This window comes from Idiotropiscis lumnitzeri, chromosome 20 (genome assembly GCF_059441095.1).
Source record: "Idiotropiscis lumnitzeri isolate Australia: NSW breed Sydney's pygmy pipehorse chromosome 20, RoL_Ilum_1.0, whole genome shotgun sequence".
In the NCBI taxonomy this organism is placed as follows: Eukaryota; Metazoa; Chordata; class Actinopteri; order Syngnathiformes; family Syngnathidae; genus Idiotropiscis; species Idiotropiscis lumnitzeri.
The window spans coordinates 6444319-6462051 of record NC_142410.1 but is presented as its reverse complement, the minus strand read 5'-3'; the positions used below and the strand labels follow the sequence as shown (position 1 = coordinate 6462051).

Below are 17733 nucleotides of genomic sequence, written 5' to 3'. Positions count from 1 at the left end.
CGGTTTAAAAATAAACTTTCAAAGGAAGGATGTGAAGTTGAAAAAGGAAGAAAAAAAAAAAGAATACTGAAGGCAAGCTAAAAAAAAAAAAAAAAAAAAAGGCCTCTACATTTAGTTTTTTAACTAACAATACTCCTCTGATGAATGTCTGCAGCTGTTTGATTGACCCACTGTGTAGAGTGCAACATAAAACTTGATGTGGAGAAATCATGCCCACTGGCATCAACAAGTGCGAGAGAATGACAAATGGACGAAATTCAGTTTGATAAATCACAAAAAAAAAAAAAAAAAATCAACACTGGTGTCCTTTTCACTTTTGCTGCGTTAAGAACGACTGAGACCTTCAAGACAACGAGGAAAGAATCAATACATAATCCAAGTCTTCAAAATAATCATCATAGCAATCTTCCCCTTGGGGCAAATTGATTTTACATCACTTTTGCATCTGCCAACACAAAAAAAAAAAACAACAAATAAATAAAAAAAGACTTTACCTCAGTTTGGAAGCCTTCCACCAAGATGGCCACCAGCAGGTTGAAGAGAACGTAGTTACCAAAAGTCATCAGGGCAATGAAGTAGAGCGCGGCGACCGGAGTTGTGGATGCCATGCCGTTATATAATACCTTGTTCCAGTCTTCTTGGGTTAAAATCTACAAGACAAGCGTTGCACGATGAGTATGCGCCTTAATGTCACCGTCTTGACACGGCAATTTACGTTTGCTAACAGTCCTTGGCACCAAATTTTCTGTTGTGTCTTCTGTATATTGTTTTTCTCCACACGACGCAGCCTACTTTTATAGCCTAACAATATCTACATCCAGTCCATTAATTGCACCATCATTTTTAACAGGCTCGCCTATGCAAAGCTCAGCAGACATGTCATTGAATTATTAACCATGACTATATTCAGAGTGACAAACGCCGTGCATTGGCAATGCAGCGATATTGCATAGACGATAAGAGCCTAGGAGGGGGTGGGGGGGGTTGTGTTGTTACATACTTGGAAATGGAAATCAGTTGAGTATGAAGAAAAAGATTATTAAATTTTTTTCATGTTCGGCGGGCCGGATTGAAACGTTAAACGGGCCACATGTGGGCCCCCGGGCCGCAGTTTTCCCACACCCGCCCTATATTATCATTTTGTATCATGTCCAAAAAAATAAATAAATAAAACGCTGAGATTCACTTCATAAAATTTAGCAAGCATTATGTCATAAGAAATAAAATGTTTGACTAGATACAGAATCTGCATCCCAATCCAGCCAGAATGGAACAAATTCTCAAACCTCTAATCTAGTGTGCAATTGAAAAAAAAATGCTTTATACTCACTTGGAAAACAGTCACAATGGCCCACAGAAGCGAGTCAAAGTTTTTCCTGTCCGGCAGGGTGTCCCCATCCCGCTCGGAACCAAATTTACAACCAAACAGATGCATTCCCAGAATGCTGCGAGGAGGGATGAACGGCGGCAAACAAGAAGAAAAAAAATGGCGTGAGTGAACGTTAACATCAAACAAAATCAAACCGCAGTCACTTAAGATAAACAACACGGGCGGAACACAATGGTTTTTATTATTCAGCCAGCACTGAAAATAATGATCTTAACACTGATTAGCTGAGAGTCATCCGGTTGTCAATATTTAATGAGCTGCAGATGCATTCAGCACCATGGAGAGCGCTGTGAAAGATGGCCCATCATTGTCAGTGCTGCGGAATCCGAAAGTCATTATTTGACCAGGAAATTTTTTATTTATTTATTTTTTTTTATTTTACAAAGCACATTCCTATTTTTCATAGAAAAGCCGCAGATTCTCTGCTTACCTGAAGATGAAGATAAAGAGCATGAGCAACATGCAGAATGTGGCAACGTTGTCCATGGTCTTCATGAGCACCACCAGTTGCCTCTGCAGGGCCGGCATGAATCGGACCAACTTCAGAACCCTCATCAGCCGGAAGGTCCTCAGCACGGACAAACCTCCGCCTTGCTGACCCACAATTTCCCACACACTATTTGAGGATGACATACCAATTTACATCAGACTCAAGTCAGGCCCAACTCGATTAAGTGTAAAATTGGTTTCAGCCGTTAGCTCAACCTGCAGTATATCGCATGTCATGCCATTGCATCAAAATATGAAATTAAACTCTGAAATTAAAAAAAAAAAATCGTGAACATAAACTTTTATGTTTTTAATAAAGCGAAATAGGACTATTGTATAAATTCATACAAAAGACAATATAAAAAAAAACAATCTTGTCATATACGGTGTAACTACTGTACGGACTGTAGTATTTGTGTGTTGGATGCGTGCCTTTTAGGGGCGTGGCGTAGTGAGCTGGAGTCGTGTTACGGCAACGTTAGCAAGTTTTCGCATTTAATATTTGTGCGTTGATTCTTTGCCTTATTGAATAACATCTCAAAGTGCCTTCTCCTTGCTCACATGTGAGGGCACGACAGGAACTCTATTTTCATTCACGTCAGCAGCTGAAAAGCTGAAGCTGCTCGCACCTCAAATTTTTCTCGCGTGACTACGAAATGGAGGCAATTGTAAGTAAAAAAATACAAATAAATTGTCAAAATACTTGCACTGTTATTTCATCCTGAATTGTTTTATTTTCTCAGAATATTTGACAAGATAAGCTCAAGAAAATAACGCAGGATGGACCAAACGAGAGGGAGTGTCGTCGGCGACAACCACTTCAGCGATTCTGATTTAAAAGTCGAAGGGTTTTGTTTGGAATTTGAAATGAAAAAAATAACTCACCTGATGACCACAATGATGCCATCAAAGATATTGTAGGGGTTCTTAATATATCCAAAAGGTCCGTAAACTAATACTTTTAACAGCATCTCGAGGGAGAAGAGGCTGGTGAACACAATATTACTGATCTCCAAGGCGTTGGTCAGTTCATCAGGCTGGAGGAAAAGAAGTCAAATGGGTCATTAAAACTGGAAAATAACCCATTCATACAACCATTATGAAGAATCTGAAAATAGAAAAAAAATTTAAAAAAATGCAGAGTCATCACTCATGCTATCCTGAATACGCACGTGTATGCTGGTAATAAATGGTGATGACAATATGAAGCTTCATGAAGCACTTGTGATATTTTTACTCCTCTTGATAGAACTCTTGGTTAAACAATGCCGTGGAAACAAAAACCCCTTAAAAATAATAAATAAATTAAAAAAATTAAAAAAAAACACAAAAAAAACCCACAGGTGCTTCATGAAGCTTCATTTCAGCATCACTAGTTATAAGGGCATGAAATCCACCAGCCTGAAGCAACACATTAATGCAACAAAAAAACAAAAAACAAATCTGCTATGTCACAAACGCAAAAAAAAAAATGTGTGCCAGGGATAGGAGAAAAAAAAAAAACTACAATAACACCAATGTGTCTTTTCCTGCTTCCAATGCCCACACTCAGCCTTTGTTTCATCACCGAACAGATGTGTACCAATCACAAAGCGGCTGCAGAATGTGCCTCGGATGTCTGCTTGGAGCTCATCAGAGAATTGAGCCGTCACTCACGACAACATCAAACAACTGGCAAGCGTGTGTGTTTTCTGTGCTATAAAGAATTAAAAAAAAAAAAAAAAGATAGAGCGTGCGAGCAAGCAGACAGAAACGAGAGCCAAGCAATAAAAGGCGAGGCACATCCAAACACGACAACAACGGCAGAGTATGTAAATCAGAGCTCCATCGCCAGTTTGGGCTCTTACGGCAGAGGAGGAAAGAGCCAAATGCTTTTTATGCGGCTGTGGACTGTGCAACACCCCAGACGAGGACCGTGACCGCCTTTCATCTCCGTCCAATACACAGTTTACACAACTCAAACACGATGTCATTTGGACGCCTCACACAGACATGGAAAAAAAAAAAAAAAAGAAAGATGGAAGGTGTTGTGATCTATGTTGTTGGCATGTCCGCCATCCTCATGCATTTGGAGTAAAATGTCCCCTCGGATCGGTTTCACCATCCCGCCGTGTGCGCACGTATCCCCGAGCGGAACCAGAAGGGAATGTAACGTAAAATAAACAAAATAAAAAAGTGTGTTGTCATCGCGTCTGTCTTGGTGGGCTGCGACTAATCACTGGACACCGCGACTGTGTAAGCACCATTTTTCAAATCTAGCATAGGAACGCACAGAAAAAAACATTGCGTTCCTTTTTTTTTTTTTTTTTTTTTTTTGCATTTTGTGTCACCATTATGACCACACAGACACAAACAGTCCGTTTAAAAAAAAAAAAATAAAAAAATAAACACACACTGAGCGTGACTGAAATGATTTAAAGCTGATTTGGCGACTATTACGAAACAATCGACCAACTACTTGGTCGTTGCATTGTATTAAGTCATAACTCCCCTAAGACCCGAACGCAATAATCGGGCCCCAATATTGCATCATCATTAGAAGTGTTTGAGAAACAAGCCCCGCTCGTTTGTTTCATCATTTCTAAATCTTCCACAATGGTTAAGGACATGGAAAACTATGATGGCTTCAATATTTCACCTGGCCTGGAGTTTTGTGTTCTCTGGCAACACGTTATAAACTTCCCTGCCACGCTCCGCTCAGATGGTATGATAAATAACGAGCGATTAAACGTCTCGACTGGCTTTTTGTTTTAAACCGCACGAGAAATCGCAGCAGGAACGGAAGCGCTCACTTCCGTCTGCTATTGCCAAAATAAATGTCAGGGTCAAAAAATGAACAGCATCATCTGCGATACGTGGAAAACTTGACACAATTGTTTTTACTTCAGATGTAAGTCTTATCGTGAGAAATCGACGCGATCGCAATGAGAGAAAATCTTAAAAGCAAACATGTGGCGCAAAAGTATGCCATCTTTAAAAGGAAAAATTTCCTGCCACTGTCGGCGATTTTCTGAAAATAATAAAAACACTTTTTCATTGTGTGTCTTTTGAAATTCATTCAAATCTAACCCAGGGTGGGCAAACTTTTTGATTGGCGGGCCAAAATGGGTTCTAAAATATGACAATGGTGCCGGACCAGGAGCAGATGGAGGGAGTGTTTTGGTAACCTCATCGGAGAAAAAAAACAAAAAACATTTAATATTAAATGAAAGTTAACAAAATTATAAAATTGAATTTTAAAATTAAAATTACAACAATATATATGTCGTTGAAAAACCATTTAGAAAATAAAACATTAACAAGGTTAATTCATTTAATTTTTTTCAAGTTTAGCAGGCCGGATTACAACGTTTAACGGGCCACATACGGCCCCCGAGCCACAGTTTGCCCACCCCCGATTTAACCGATTTATTGAATCCATTCACCTGATAACAGCGGCAAGAAATATTACAAAAGAGCTCAACTTCAACGGGTAAACAAGCGCGGGCCGATTTCGACGTTGGCGTTGACAGAAACGCGCGCGCTTCTGTCGCAAATTTCAAAGTTTCAAAACCACAGCCGTGCATATGAAGGCAAAATACGCACACCTCGTTAATAGACGCGGTTGCTATGCCAAAACAAGAAACAAGAAGTACAACTTTTACAAGCTGAGACTTGGACGGCGGCAATCTGGCCATGAGACCCATCATTATTTCTTCTCCCCACTGTTTCAGCTCTGCAATTGTTTTATCTTGCGCAGTACACATTCCTCAGACATCAAGCATGATTCCTGCAAAGTGCGAGACAATAAAACGCTTTCTTGGACAGAATACCACGGTGGCGTGTTTCGTGTTTACAATTATCAAAGGAGATTCATTTCTTAATTTAGTCATGGCAACTGACGTGCGAGTACAAGCAAGGGAGAGATGAATGCCTACACGAGTTGCGAGTGCGCAAATGAGAAAGTTGCTCTTGCTTTTCTAATTGCCGCCTTCAATGTCCGTTTCCGGTTTAATGAGGCTACAGGAACATTAGGAGATAAAGTGTGTTTGATGAGGAATAGCGTAATCTGGTTAGCGCTAATGTAATGCCACCTAATCTGATGTGATATAATCCAAATGGAATGCCGCACTCGGATTGCTAATGACGCAGCGCGGTGCTTGGCGTGTGTGTTTGGTTTTAATCAAGTGGGCGTGCTCGCTGTATCGGAAGTCATTCGAAGCGTGAAATAAAGACGGGTACGCTCTCACGGTGATTATTTGTGTATTGGGCTTCTTTTGAGGAATGATTTTGGTTCGATACAAACACTGTGTGTGTGTATGTATATATATATATATATATATATATATATTTATTAAGAATCCCACAATTTTATTTTACTTACATAAATGTTAAAAAAAAAATTAAAAGTAGTGATGGCAATATGAAGCTTCATGAAGCACTTATTTTTTATTATTATTATTATTTTTTAATTTAATATGTTTCCAATGCACTTGTGTTCATCTTTAAACCAAGAGCACCATCTAAAAGTGTAAAAAAAAAAAAAATAAATAAAAAAAATCTCAAGTGCTTCATGAAGCTCCATTTTGGCATCGCTGTTCAAATAATTAAATGCAAATGTATTTCACTTAAAAAATTAAGTACAACTGAAAAGTTCTCTAGTGGATTGGAAAAAAGGTTTAAACTACTGGAACATTTCGCACAGTTTAGAAGTGTGTGATTCTTTCGCGTACCACCAGAGGGAGCCCGCCTACCACACTGAGAACAACCGGGCTAGATTATCGTCTCATCTAGTTGAAAATCAGTATTCCTAATTGACACCTGTTATCCCAAATATCATGTCTTCTTGAAATAAATAAAAAACAGCGAAAACAACTTTTTAATTTATTAAGTCAAGGGAAAATGCGCCCAAAATGTAACTCATCCATCTCCAGCCACATAAACAGAAAACGTGCCAGGTAACGCCAAATTGTGATTTGGCATCTCAGTGACTCGGGAAATAACAGAACGCATCTTTTCACCACTCCGATGAGTCCGTCATTTGAATTTCACAGTCTTCAGGGCCCCGTAAAATCTTTCCTTCAAGACTCAGATTACAAGCTAGCGCATCACACCGAGACACGTCTTCAGTAATTTGCCATTCTTTTGGATCAACACGTGTAAGCTACGAATGAATTGTTCGCAAGCAGGGAAAAAAAATGCATTTCTACCATTGCACATTTTGTTGAGGAATGTTTTGTTAAATTAGAGAAAGTAAATACTGTTGTGTTATGCTGCATAGTTGGCAGACGCGCGATGATTCCATCATGTCCACCGCAAATGGCAGCGCTCTTAAACAGTACCGAGATAAAGCAGACACCCTCTCCTAACATGTCCAAGCCGTCTGCCTCCACTCTTCTCCCCATAATCTCCCCTCGATCCCTTCACCTCCAAGTCCTTACACTCTGTCATCCCTATCCAACACTCTATTTAATCATCTTTTTATCCAGCCACCCGACCGCCCCCCCCCCACCCCACGACTCTTCATCTCAGCGTCGCATTTCGATTCTATGCACTCGCCTCGTTTGCTAACCTCATACGGAGGGGGGAGCGTGTCTGCCGGCCCCCTCCCTGACCCCACCGGCCGAGCGTTTGCGTGTGCGAGTGTATGTTTATGAGAAAGGAAGCAGACAAGGGGAACTCTGCTACGTGTCATCAACAGGGAGATCTCAGGCGCTGTTGCTCCAAACACTGATGGCCTGCTGGGGCACGTCTCGTTTTAAAGGACGCAGGATGCTCGACATCTTTAGCCATCTAATCAGAAAGCTACTTTATATTTCAGGGATCACATTGTTGCTGTACATAAACCCCATACAGGTGTCTTGTCATTGTGTTTTGTGAGCATAAATCGAGAACAGTAAATCCACCCTTAAAATAGCTTTTGTTGTTGTTTTTTTTTAAAAATATTTTGTTGAGTCCAAATCTTGATTAAGTACCTCATTGTATGTACTCCTCACCAACAAACATTGATCGATCCTATAGAGAGTTTACGCTCTAAGCCAAATCCACTTAGCTGTAATTCACTTTGCGAGCGTATTATGAAGTTGCTCAATCGAATTAGCAATTCCTCTCCGAGGTGTTTGCTTGAGGTTTCGTCGCAATGGATGAAAGTGTGTTAATGAGTGGCTGTGCGTTGTGTATGGACATGCTCGCAAGAGGATTTGGATTTAAAGACGGTATCTCAGGATTTGTGGCAATCAAGTGACTTCAGACTGTTCAAATGATATTTTGAAGGATGAATTCAACCTCGACAAGAAGCTGCTGCTTGGCCTTCTACGACTCGTCCATCGAGAACCTGCTGACCCACCGTGTCTCTACCTTGTACGGCGGCTGCACTGAGGCAGACAGAGTGAACTCTCGCGCACACCTACCTTGCAGAACAGCGACGTAATGTGTTTTTATTTATCCAATTTTGTATTTATTTTGTATTTAATTATTTGATCTTTAAGTAATCTGATTTATAGATTTAATTAAATTATTGTTGTATTGCAACTGGAGAGGGGAGCTCTCTAATCTCGTTGCACACTGAGCACAATGACAATAAAGGGCTTTCTGATTTCTGATTCTGATTTCTAAAAAGGGAATAAAATTTTTGAACGTTCTGCAAGGTTTAGTTTTTGCACTTTACTTGTTTAGACCGTCCCCAAAACAATCGGCAAGATCAATCATCAAAATGAAGAAATATTTTATTTTAAATTCTTTCAGGTAGCCCGTTCGAAACAATGTTAGTGCATCCGCCATATTGGATGTGGCCATCGTATTAGCCATAAATAACGGCAAGTAAGATTTGTAAAATTGAGTTATACTGACAAAATACAATCAAAAGCAATGATTTGGTATAAATTAAATGAGTTCTTAGAAGGTAAGTGAACGAGGCAATTTCAGAAATCGCTTCGCTTCGCCACATCCAATATGGCTACTACGCCCAAGACTGCTTAAACATTACATTTTTTTTAAGGCCGTGAGGCATTAGTCATGATGCAAAGCATTTCTTCTTCCTATCAAGCTGTAGTGTAGAGTACACATAATGGTAGACTTGGCTAGATGGTACTTATGGAAAACAAAACCAATATGTTTAATCTCCCCCATGTGGACAGAATTACACAGACAAACTGAGGTTTGGCGATCCCTCCTTCTATTGGATGTCAGTGGGATAACCATCAATGTCTGCGGGTAAAGCTTTAAGCTGTATGTGTTTGGAGACTCCAGATCATCCAAAAAACCCCAAAAAAACAATCAATCGAGAAAGAGTAAGCAACTGGAATAACAAGAGACAAAGCAACAATAGGATTCATGAGACACAAACGGCGACGCAGCAGACAAAGTGGAGGTAATGAGGAGGAAGAGCAGAAGAAGAAAAGTCGAAAAATGAGGCAGAAAACTGGCGGTGGAAATGAGAAGGCTGTAAAACCTCCTGTGGTTGTGCTAAGGATGTTGCCATCTGGCCATGTTTATAAGCAGTGGGTCAGCGACCGAAAGTAACCCCGTGGAACCTGAACATGTTTGGATTTTCGCTGCATCCAAAACAATGCTAAAATATATATATTTTTTTTTCACATTGGTTTTGATGACAGATCCGGGTGGTTTACGATTCTCATTTTTTACGCATTTGGCCGTTTCTATTGGCCAATCCGTCCATAGAATTTCGACTGTGGTTTTCTTCGTTAGTATCAAGGTTACGAACGACATAAGAATAGGTTCGGCAAAATGACCAATCTGAAGATATATTTTATGAAGGAATATCTCAAGTATTTCCAGCAGGTGTCGGAGAACCGATCGGGCACTCGGAATTCCTGCGAATGCTAAACTCGAGCTCTTAGAACCGGGCATACCGTGGCCTTTTTGTGTCCACAAATATACGCATATGCCATATGTTTGTAAAAGATACAGAACAAAAGCGTCAGAGTATGTCAATTTTTGGCCTCAGAGTAAATTCAACCCACCCTCATCTCATCATGCACTCTCGTTCCCCGATTTTCTCTCTCACATGGCTGCAATTACGCTGGTGTAAATAAACAAGTCCAGAGAGAGACATCAGGAATTCCAGTAGGGCTCGTGGGAGCAGCGCAGCTTACGCAATCACACAGAGAGACTGAATCTTTAACTTGAACTCATCGATCACCTCATCATTTGTGGAGCACCCATTTGACTCCGACGGGTGGTGCGATTTCAAAAAGCATGAGAAGCAAAACACATGGCGACACTCACCTGTTCGTGATACTCGATCCCCATGCTGAGGGTATTAATCAGGATGGCGATCATGATCCCACGTCCAAAGTACTTGCTATCAACGATCTTCCTGAACGTGTCGCACACCAACCTCCAGAAGCGCACCACCTTCCCGGCAGTTTTACCCAACCGGAACGGCTTTTTCTTGTTCTGACGGCTCTCCCGCCTGCCTCTTCGGCGCGCGTCCTGGCCGATTTCCTGAACGCCCTCGCTGTCGGAGTCCCCCGGTGTCTCTGTGCCACCTTCCGACTCATTAGCGAGGGCCTTGGCGCAGTAAGGGCAACTTTCAGGCTCCATGGTCAACCCCGCCACGTCCGCCGCGCTGCTCATGGCGCTGAGGTCACGAGCCGACAGCTGGCAGGAGAACTGGGCCGCAGCTGAGCCAGAGAGCAGAAGAAATGACTGTGATGGTGATAAATCGCATGCATCAAGTGTTTAATAAAAAATGTCAAAACAAATAAAAGGGATCTACTGTGAAGTCCAACCATTTTGGATGCTCGCGTGTGCGTCGGAGGGAGTGTGTTCAAGAGTGACGGGCAATGCGTGAGCTTCGTCTCCGCAGACCGCGCTGCAGCCTGCGTGGCTGGCAGCCAGTCTTTCCACCGTCTGTATAACCTGAGCAGATCTGGCCTGACTTTTGCTGAGCACAACGCCTTTTAGAGCTTGGCCAGAAGCAGAGAAGTCAGTCGCCAGCTACAACGTTGAAGCATTAACATTTGACTGAAATTAGAATGTTTTCTCTCTCTCGTGCGGTGGGGGGGGGGGGGGGGAAGGAATTCTGGAGGGTATTCAAGTGTGAGGCTTAATCACAACACATTTATGTCTGATTCTAATAGGTGATCGCATGAAAAGGGAAATTTTGAGCGTGGTATGTCATTTGTTTTGCTTCATCGGACAAAAACTTTGAATAAATCATCCATGCTATTCTCACACTTCATAACATTGTCCTATTTTTTCCTCCATTAACAGAAAAAGCACGCGAGCTCAACGCAACAGATTTCGGTTTGATCAATGTTTAGGAGGTTGCATAAAAATTTACATTTTTTTTGGGGGGGGGATAAAAATGCAGAGAGAGGAACTTGATTTATTTTTATTTTTTTTATCATGGCCATTGAGATCAACAAACGCTAATGAAAAATTCTCCCACTCGCTAGCAGTTAATTATTAATTAACTAATTGAACTAATTTAAATTTAACTAATTAACATACTTTAATTCACAATTAAATGTCTTCGCCGTTCATAACACGGAAGAAGTTTTGTGTTCAACTAAATTGTTGAAACTTTGCGCCCAGATACAGAAACAACTTCGGCCCTTCTAGTGAGCCATTCAAATGACTTCAAAAGCGTTGCTAGCAAGCATCTACCTGAGGGGTTGCGCGTTTCCGCCAGGCTCTGCCGCCTTCTCCCGTAGGACATCGGTGGAATGTTCAGGCTGATATTTGTCAGCGTGCTAGTTGCCACACTGCCTCGACGCGACTCGGCCAGAGCTCTGGCCTGAAGAGTGGGGTAATTCTTCGGACCGGGAGCCGCGAACGGCACAGAGTTCCTCTTCATTGCTCTTGACGTGGACGCTGGATTAAAAGCGAATGGGGCGGAAGTTTGCCAAAGGTTTGCAGTTGAGGGTGTGCAGCAAAGAGTTTCTCGGTGGAGTACGCCAAGAGTTGAGTGTGAATCGGCATATCCCGCCAGATTGGTGTCAGAAGTTGCCGTTATGACCGAGTGCGGCGGTGGGGCCAATTTCCGGTTTCCACCGCAAGCTGCTCCGACGTTGTTATGAGAGGATGGATCCACCTCTTGACCGTCCACACACCTGATGTTGACTCCTGCTCTCACACTACCATTTCCGAGATGGTAATGGTAGTGAGGGTGAAGGTGAGCCATTTGGTAAAGAGAAAACGACCCCTGCCTTGAGGACTTCCTCCTCCTCCTCTGGCTCTGCCTTTGTTGGGGTTCCACCGGAGGCGGCGAGGCGGCAACGTTGAGTCCCGCGCGGCGCGCTAAGAACCTGCAGACGTGGGCCACCTGTTTGGCTCCCTTCCGGATCACATGGACGAGGTACTTGAGCAGCTCGTCGTAACAGGAGCCCGGCTCAGAGAGCGACGCCAAGGTGCTGGCGTTGGACATGAAGCGGACCCTCTGCTCCTTCATCAGCTGGCTCTCTCGCTGCTTGGTTTCTGAGAACTGAGTGGCAATGACGACCAGGCAGAGGTTGATCATGAAGAATGAGCCAATCTAAGGACAGAAGAGTTGTTATCTAAGTCGTCATGTCAACTCGTCGACGAATCTGAAGCGCAATTCGCAGGAGGAGGCACTTACGATGATTAGTAAGATGAAGTAGATGAAGTTGTAGAAAGAGTGAGCGTCCATCACGAAGTACATGATGTCAACCCAGCCCTCCAGAGTGATCACCTTGGGAGGTACAGACGACCAAAAACACACGTTGGAGATGCATCGTCGAATTTTGACAGATGAGGACTTGTTCGACTCTTGCCTCAAAGCTTTAAATACGACGGTTTGCTTACAATTCTCAGCAACTGACTGATGTAACATTCATTATTACCTCGCGCCCTTGAGCAAGTTACTGCCATAATAATCGTATTTGACTTGACACGGTTGCAGACATTTTATTATTTTTCTTTTTTTGCAATCCTGTTCCTTGATGGTTAGTATACTGCCTGTTTGCCATCTCTACCTGCTGCAACACACCTGATTAAAATGAAGACGAGGTGGGCGTGGCCCAGTGATCGTGTTCGTTTCCCAACCTGGAGGTTGTGGGTTCGATTCCCGACCATTGTGACCATTTAAGTGTCCTTGGGTCAGTGGTAGAGTGGTCGTTTCCCAACCCGGAGGTTGTGGGTTCGATTCCCGACCATTGTGACAATTTAAGTGTCCTTGAGCAAGACATTGAACCCTCATTTGTTCCTGATGGCATGTCGTCCGTAGGTAGATGAGATAATAGTGTGAAGTGCAATGAGTACCGGTCCTGACTATCTGATCATTTGAAGAAGGTGTATTGCACCGGCGGAACAGGATTGAGGACCCCTGATACGCAGAATTGTCTTCCATTTATCCCCTGAACGGATTCTACTACGGGGGAAAGGGTCGTTTGGCGACCCCAGCAAACGATTTGTCAAATCGATTCCAGTGCTGACACATCGGAACACACACAATCAGCCGAGATTCAAACCCACGACCTTCCTGCTGTGAGCTGACTAACCACTCATCTCTCTTGAAAATCAAGCATACATCTCATCCCCCGAGTTTCTCCGCCCGTGCTTCACCACACACACGCAACGTCCCACCAGTGGGAGAACTAATCCCCAATCTGGCTTTTGTCCTCCAACGTGACACTCCCCAGCTTGAGAGAAATGTCGGAAAACACACAAAAGGGTTGCAGATGATGTGGAGATAGCGAACAAATGATGTGGAAAATTGAGGCTGCGGATGCCGTGTCCTGCTAATCGTATCAAGCCGTATTTCAACGATATGCCAGCTGCTACAAGACAATGGGCCTTCCTTTTATCGCTTCTATGCTTCCATCTCATCGGCGTCATTAAACCCTTTCCATCGACGCCCGCCGAAAATCCAGGCAACAATTTACTTGCTTTCGCTCCTTACCTGAAAAATAGCAATCCAGGCGTAGCAGATGTTGTCAAAGTTGATAGCCCCTTTGAAAGGGTTAACCAGACCAGCAGAGCAGTTGTTGTAGTACTGGTTCCAGTTAACACAGGTGGTGTTATCGGTGCTGTTGTACGAGTACATGTCCAGATTGCATTGCAGACCCGCTTCGTCATAGAGCTTGGGCACGGAGCTACAGTCCCTCATGCCGTTCTCTCTGGGCTGAGAGCAGATAAACGGGTTCTCGTCGTCATTTTCCGTGTGGTAGTATTTCTCAAGCTCCACGGACAGCGGGCTAGGGACACACGAGGAGACATTTCAGTCATTAGTGCGTCATATGGTACCGCGGGGGTGAATAAATGCTCTCATTTTTGAACATTTTAATCTTAGTTAAAAGTATTGGCTGATTAACTCATTCACGAGTAGGCCAGGTGAAAAGAATGCAGTTTTTGACGTCTATATCCGTCAATGGCAGTGAATGAGTTAATATGGGGGAAAAAAAAAAAAACGGTTGGAAACGGGCCAATGTTGAACTTGGGACAGTGGGACCCAGCAAAAGCAATGACTAATTTCACTTCAAAGAAACTCGGGAGGCCATTAGTCAGGACAAAAGTAGCGGCAAATGTGCTTGTGTGTGGTCTTGACAAAATACAGACAGGACTCACAACCAGACAAAAACTATACATACGTGGAATTCTTCATGCCGTTTATTTTTATTCCCCCGAACTTACAAAGAGAAGTTGTCCTCCACAAAGCAGCGATTTCGAAGCAGGCCGGCCCACAGCTGGACTCCCACGATGCCAAATATGAAGAAGACAAAGAAGCAAAGCAACAGCACGTTGCCCAGCATGGGCAGAGTGTCGAGCAGCAGGGTAACCAGGATACGCATACCTGAGCGGAGACACCACGACAAAGGTTAGCGCGTCTTTCATGTGCTAGATTTGCGACTGATAGGTGCGTATGTACGAACGTGCTTTCCACATAATTAAAAAACTCCCCCCCCCCGTGCATGATGAACTGACAAAGGTGTTAAAATACATCTCTGACATCGTTCTCCAGTTCGCTCTCGTTTCTGACAACACACACTCTTCCTTGCTGCCCACACGCACCTCTTTGCTAAATTTGGTCCAACCACTCGGCTTGAATTGCAGCTCAGGCCTACGTTATCGGAACCGTTTATTTATTTTTTTTTTTCCTTCTCTTCCCACCTTGGAATTCCCTTTTCCCTTGCTTGACATGCTTTCCAGTTTGTCTTTTCTCTGATCTGTTCTGTCGCTTTTCAAGGACGTCTGACTGTTCCCATCCCGGTAGGCTCCCTCCTTCTCGGCGGGAGACTGACTTTAATAATAAGGATTATTCTCTGATCAGTGAGTTTTTTTTTTTTTTTTTTTTGGGAGAGCCACTGAGGAACAGGAGAGATGCAAGGAAGGACGAGGAGGAGGATTTCATAGTTCTAAGATCAAATTCGTTCTCTCGGCCCTGTTAAATTGGAACATTCAGCATTCACAAGGAATTTGGAAGAGAATTTCGATACATACTTCGTCCATGGGATTCCACAAAGCACAAAAGGAAAAAAAAAAAATCTGGTATGGACATACGGTAACAATGGAAAGCTTTTAGTTGTGTGTTGTGGTACATGGAAATCCTTTCGGAATTTTGTTTTAAATAAAACATGCGCACAAAGCAGGCAAAGAAAACAATTTCCTCTAACTGCAACACATCATTTTCATATCTGACCACATGAACGCCACCCCCGATATTTTTTTAATATTGAGCTACATATAATGCAACAAAATTTTGCTGTCCACTGCAAATTATTATTATTATTTTTTTTTTGCATTATTTTTCACAGTTGTTTACCGTATATGGATTCCTGACAAACATGCAGTTTACAAGGAATTATTATTATTATTATTTTTTTTTTTTGCAGATTAATTTTGCTTATCAGTCACTTCATGTGAGGAGCAACTTAGTGGAGCAATTTTTTGTTGTTTTTTTTAGGGGTGGGGTTGCAGGTTAAGGAAGGATTTTATTAGATAATAAATATGATGATATAAATAATATGATATTAAAGAAAGAATATTTTTATTTTTTATTTATTTATTTATTTTATTTTTTTTATATAATCGAGATTCTATTTCCTAAATTCACATTATGAAAAACGGCAAAACTATTGACATACCAACAGGTACGAGTCATTCCGATGAAAATTGTAATCATAACGGCATCCTTTTATAAATTTCGTAGCGGAGGGGCACAGTGACCCGGTAGTTGGTTATGTGGCAGGCCCAAATCAATTTCTATTGATCCTAACCATGGCCATAAGATGGGCAGAGCAGCTAAGTGCTTTTGGAAAACGTTAATTTCATCACAGTAAATGCGGTTTGGAATTCTTTCAACCCAGCATGGATGAGGACATCAAATATTTGCATGCGTGCCGCAGCATTTTTTCAAAGCGTGAGGTATGCCTCCCCTTGGGCGAAGGCTTGGATTTGGCGTAGGGGTTGCCAGAGCACTTCAGAGGAAGCGTAACAGCTTTCGAAAATAGAAAAAAAGAAACCAAGGCCCTCATTCCTGGCACACTGCTCACAAAGGAGCACAGATGCCCTGAGTGATGTCTGACGTATGCTCATCGCTGCGGCAAAAGAAAAATTAAACATTCGCAGCCGACCCGATCCGGATTAGCGTACTCATTCGCAGCGATCGACATTTCATATTCAATCGCAATCATTTCCCCCTCCACCTGTGCGCCTCCAACCTCGCTGTGGGTGGCCGCGGCGTTGAAACGTGGCTAGCAGGCAGGTGGCTGTGTGTGATCAGGGAACCATCTGTCAGCAAGAAAATGAGCTTTGCTTAGTCGACTCTCCTGACTGGGTTCAGCAGCTCCAGTCAGCGTTTGTAATCTTTGCGCGGCGAATCAAATGGTGTACACCTGCGTCTCTTCTCATTTGCTCCAAATAGAACGGACCTCGCCTGATATCAGGAAATTCCTGACAGAGATGTCAAAGTATAGATCGGAGAAAAAAAAAAAAGGGACCAAGTGTGTGTGGCACAGTAACGACTGAATGAAATTTACAAAGGATTTTACAAAAGAGCAGGATTTTCAATGATAACCGCTAATTTTTTTGTCCTTGTGGTCCGATACCCGTTGATCGCAAATTAGCAGGGACAGCTAGTGATGCTAAAATGAAGCTTCATGAAGCACTTGTATTTTTTACTCCTCTAGATGGTGCTCTTGTTTTAAACATTAATTCAATGGAAATGTATTCAATTTCTACTGCATCCTAAAACCAAGAGTTCCATCAAGAGGAGTCAAAAATATCACAGGTGCTTCATGAAGCTTCATTTTTACAATCACCAGTGATTACTGTGTGGTCTCATGATATGAGTATGGAAATACTAGTGCTGTCAACAGTTTTTTTTTTACTTAATTAATCGCCATAAAATCAGTAATTAATTGCGATTAATAATTCAATAATAATAATAATAATAATAACAATTAGTATAAGAATAATAATTTGTATAGTAATAATAATAATTATTATTATTATTATTAATAAAAATAATAATGTTAAGCACAATAAATTACTGTTTTTTGCGATTAATTAAGTAAAAAAATAAATCGGTTGACTGCACTAATAATAATTATTATTATTAATATTATTATTATTATTATTATTATTAGAGATAAGTTTTAGGGGGCAAAAATGTTGCAATTAACAGAAATGAACCATATTAGTATAACGAGGTGTGATTATTCTGTATATTAATCACAATTTATTATTTGTACCTCTCGCAATCATGTTTCTTTACAACCGACATGGTAAATTTCTAACGACATGAGCAAATGAAATCCATTACAATGAATCAACTCACTGGTGCAATAATTACATCGCAGCAAGCCAAGCTTTTGGACATCAATATTTTTTTTTAAAGGCTGACAAACAAGAACTGATCAGCAACTTTATGAGGAGTTTGACCTCTTCCA

The 17733-nt window shown here is 41.9% G+C and overlaps 1 protein-coding gene across 15 annotated transcripts in view; it reads right to left on the bottom strand.

Moving 5' to 3' along the window:
* Window positions 1–17733, bottom strand: part of cacna1g (calcium voltage-gated channel subunit alpha1 G) — a 73211-nt gene that overhangs the window by 42550 nt on the left and 12928 nt on the right. For all 15 annotated transcript variants that reach the window (XM_088284215.1, XM_088284211.1, XM_088284207.1 and 12 more), the window contains exons 4-12: window positions 14477–14636; window positions 13746–14040; window positions 12444–12536; window positions 11492–12359; window positions 10106–10503; window positions 2765–2916; window positions 1821–2006; window positions 1331–1445; window positions 495–650 (exon numbers count right to left, since the gene is read on the bottom strand). In XM_088284215.1, coding sequence (XP_088140341.1) covers window positions 495–650; window positions 1331–1445; window positions 1821–2006; window positions 2765–2916; window positions 10106–10503; window positions 11492–12359; window positions 12444–12536; window positions 13746–14040; window positions 14477–14636 — 2423 coding nt within the window. The remainder of the gene's footprint in view (window positions 1–494; window positions 651–1330; window positions 1446–1820; window positions 2007–2764; window positions 2917–10105; window positions 10504–11491; window positions 12360–12443; window positions 12537–13745; window positions 14041–14476; window positions 14637–17733) is intronic.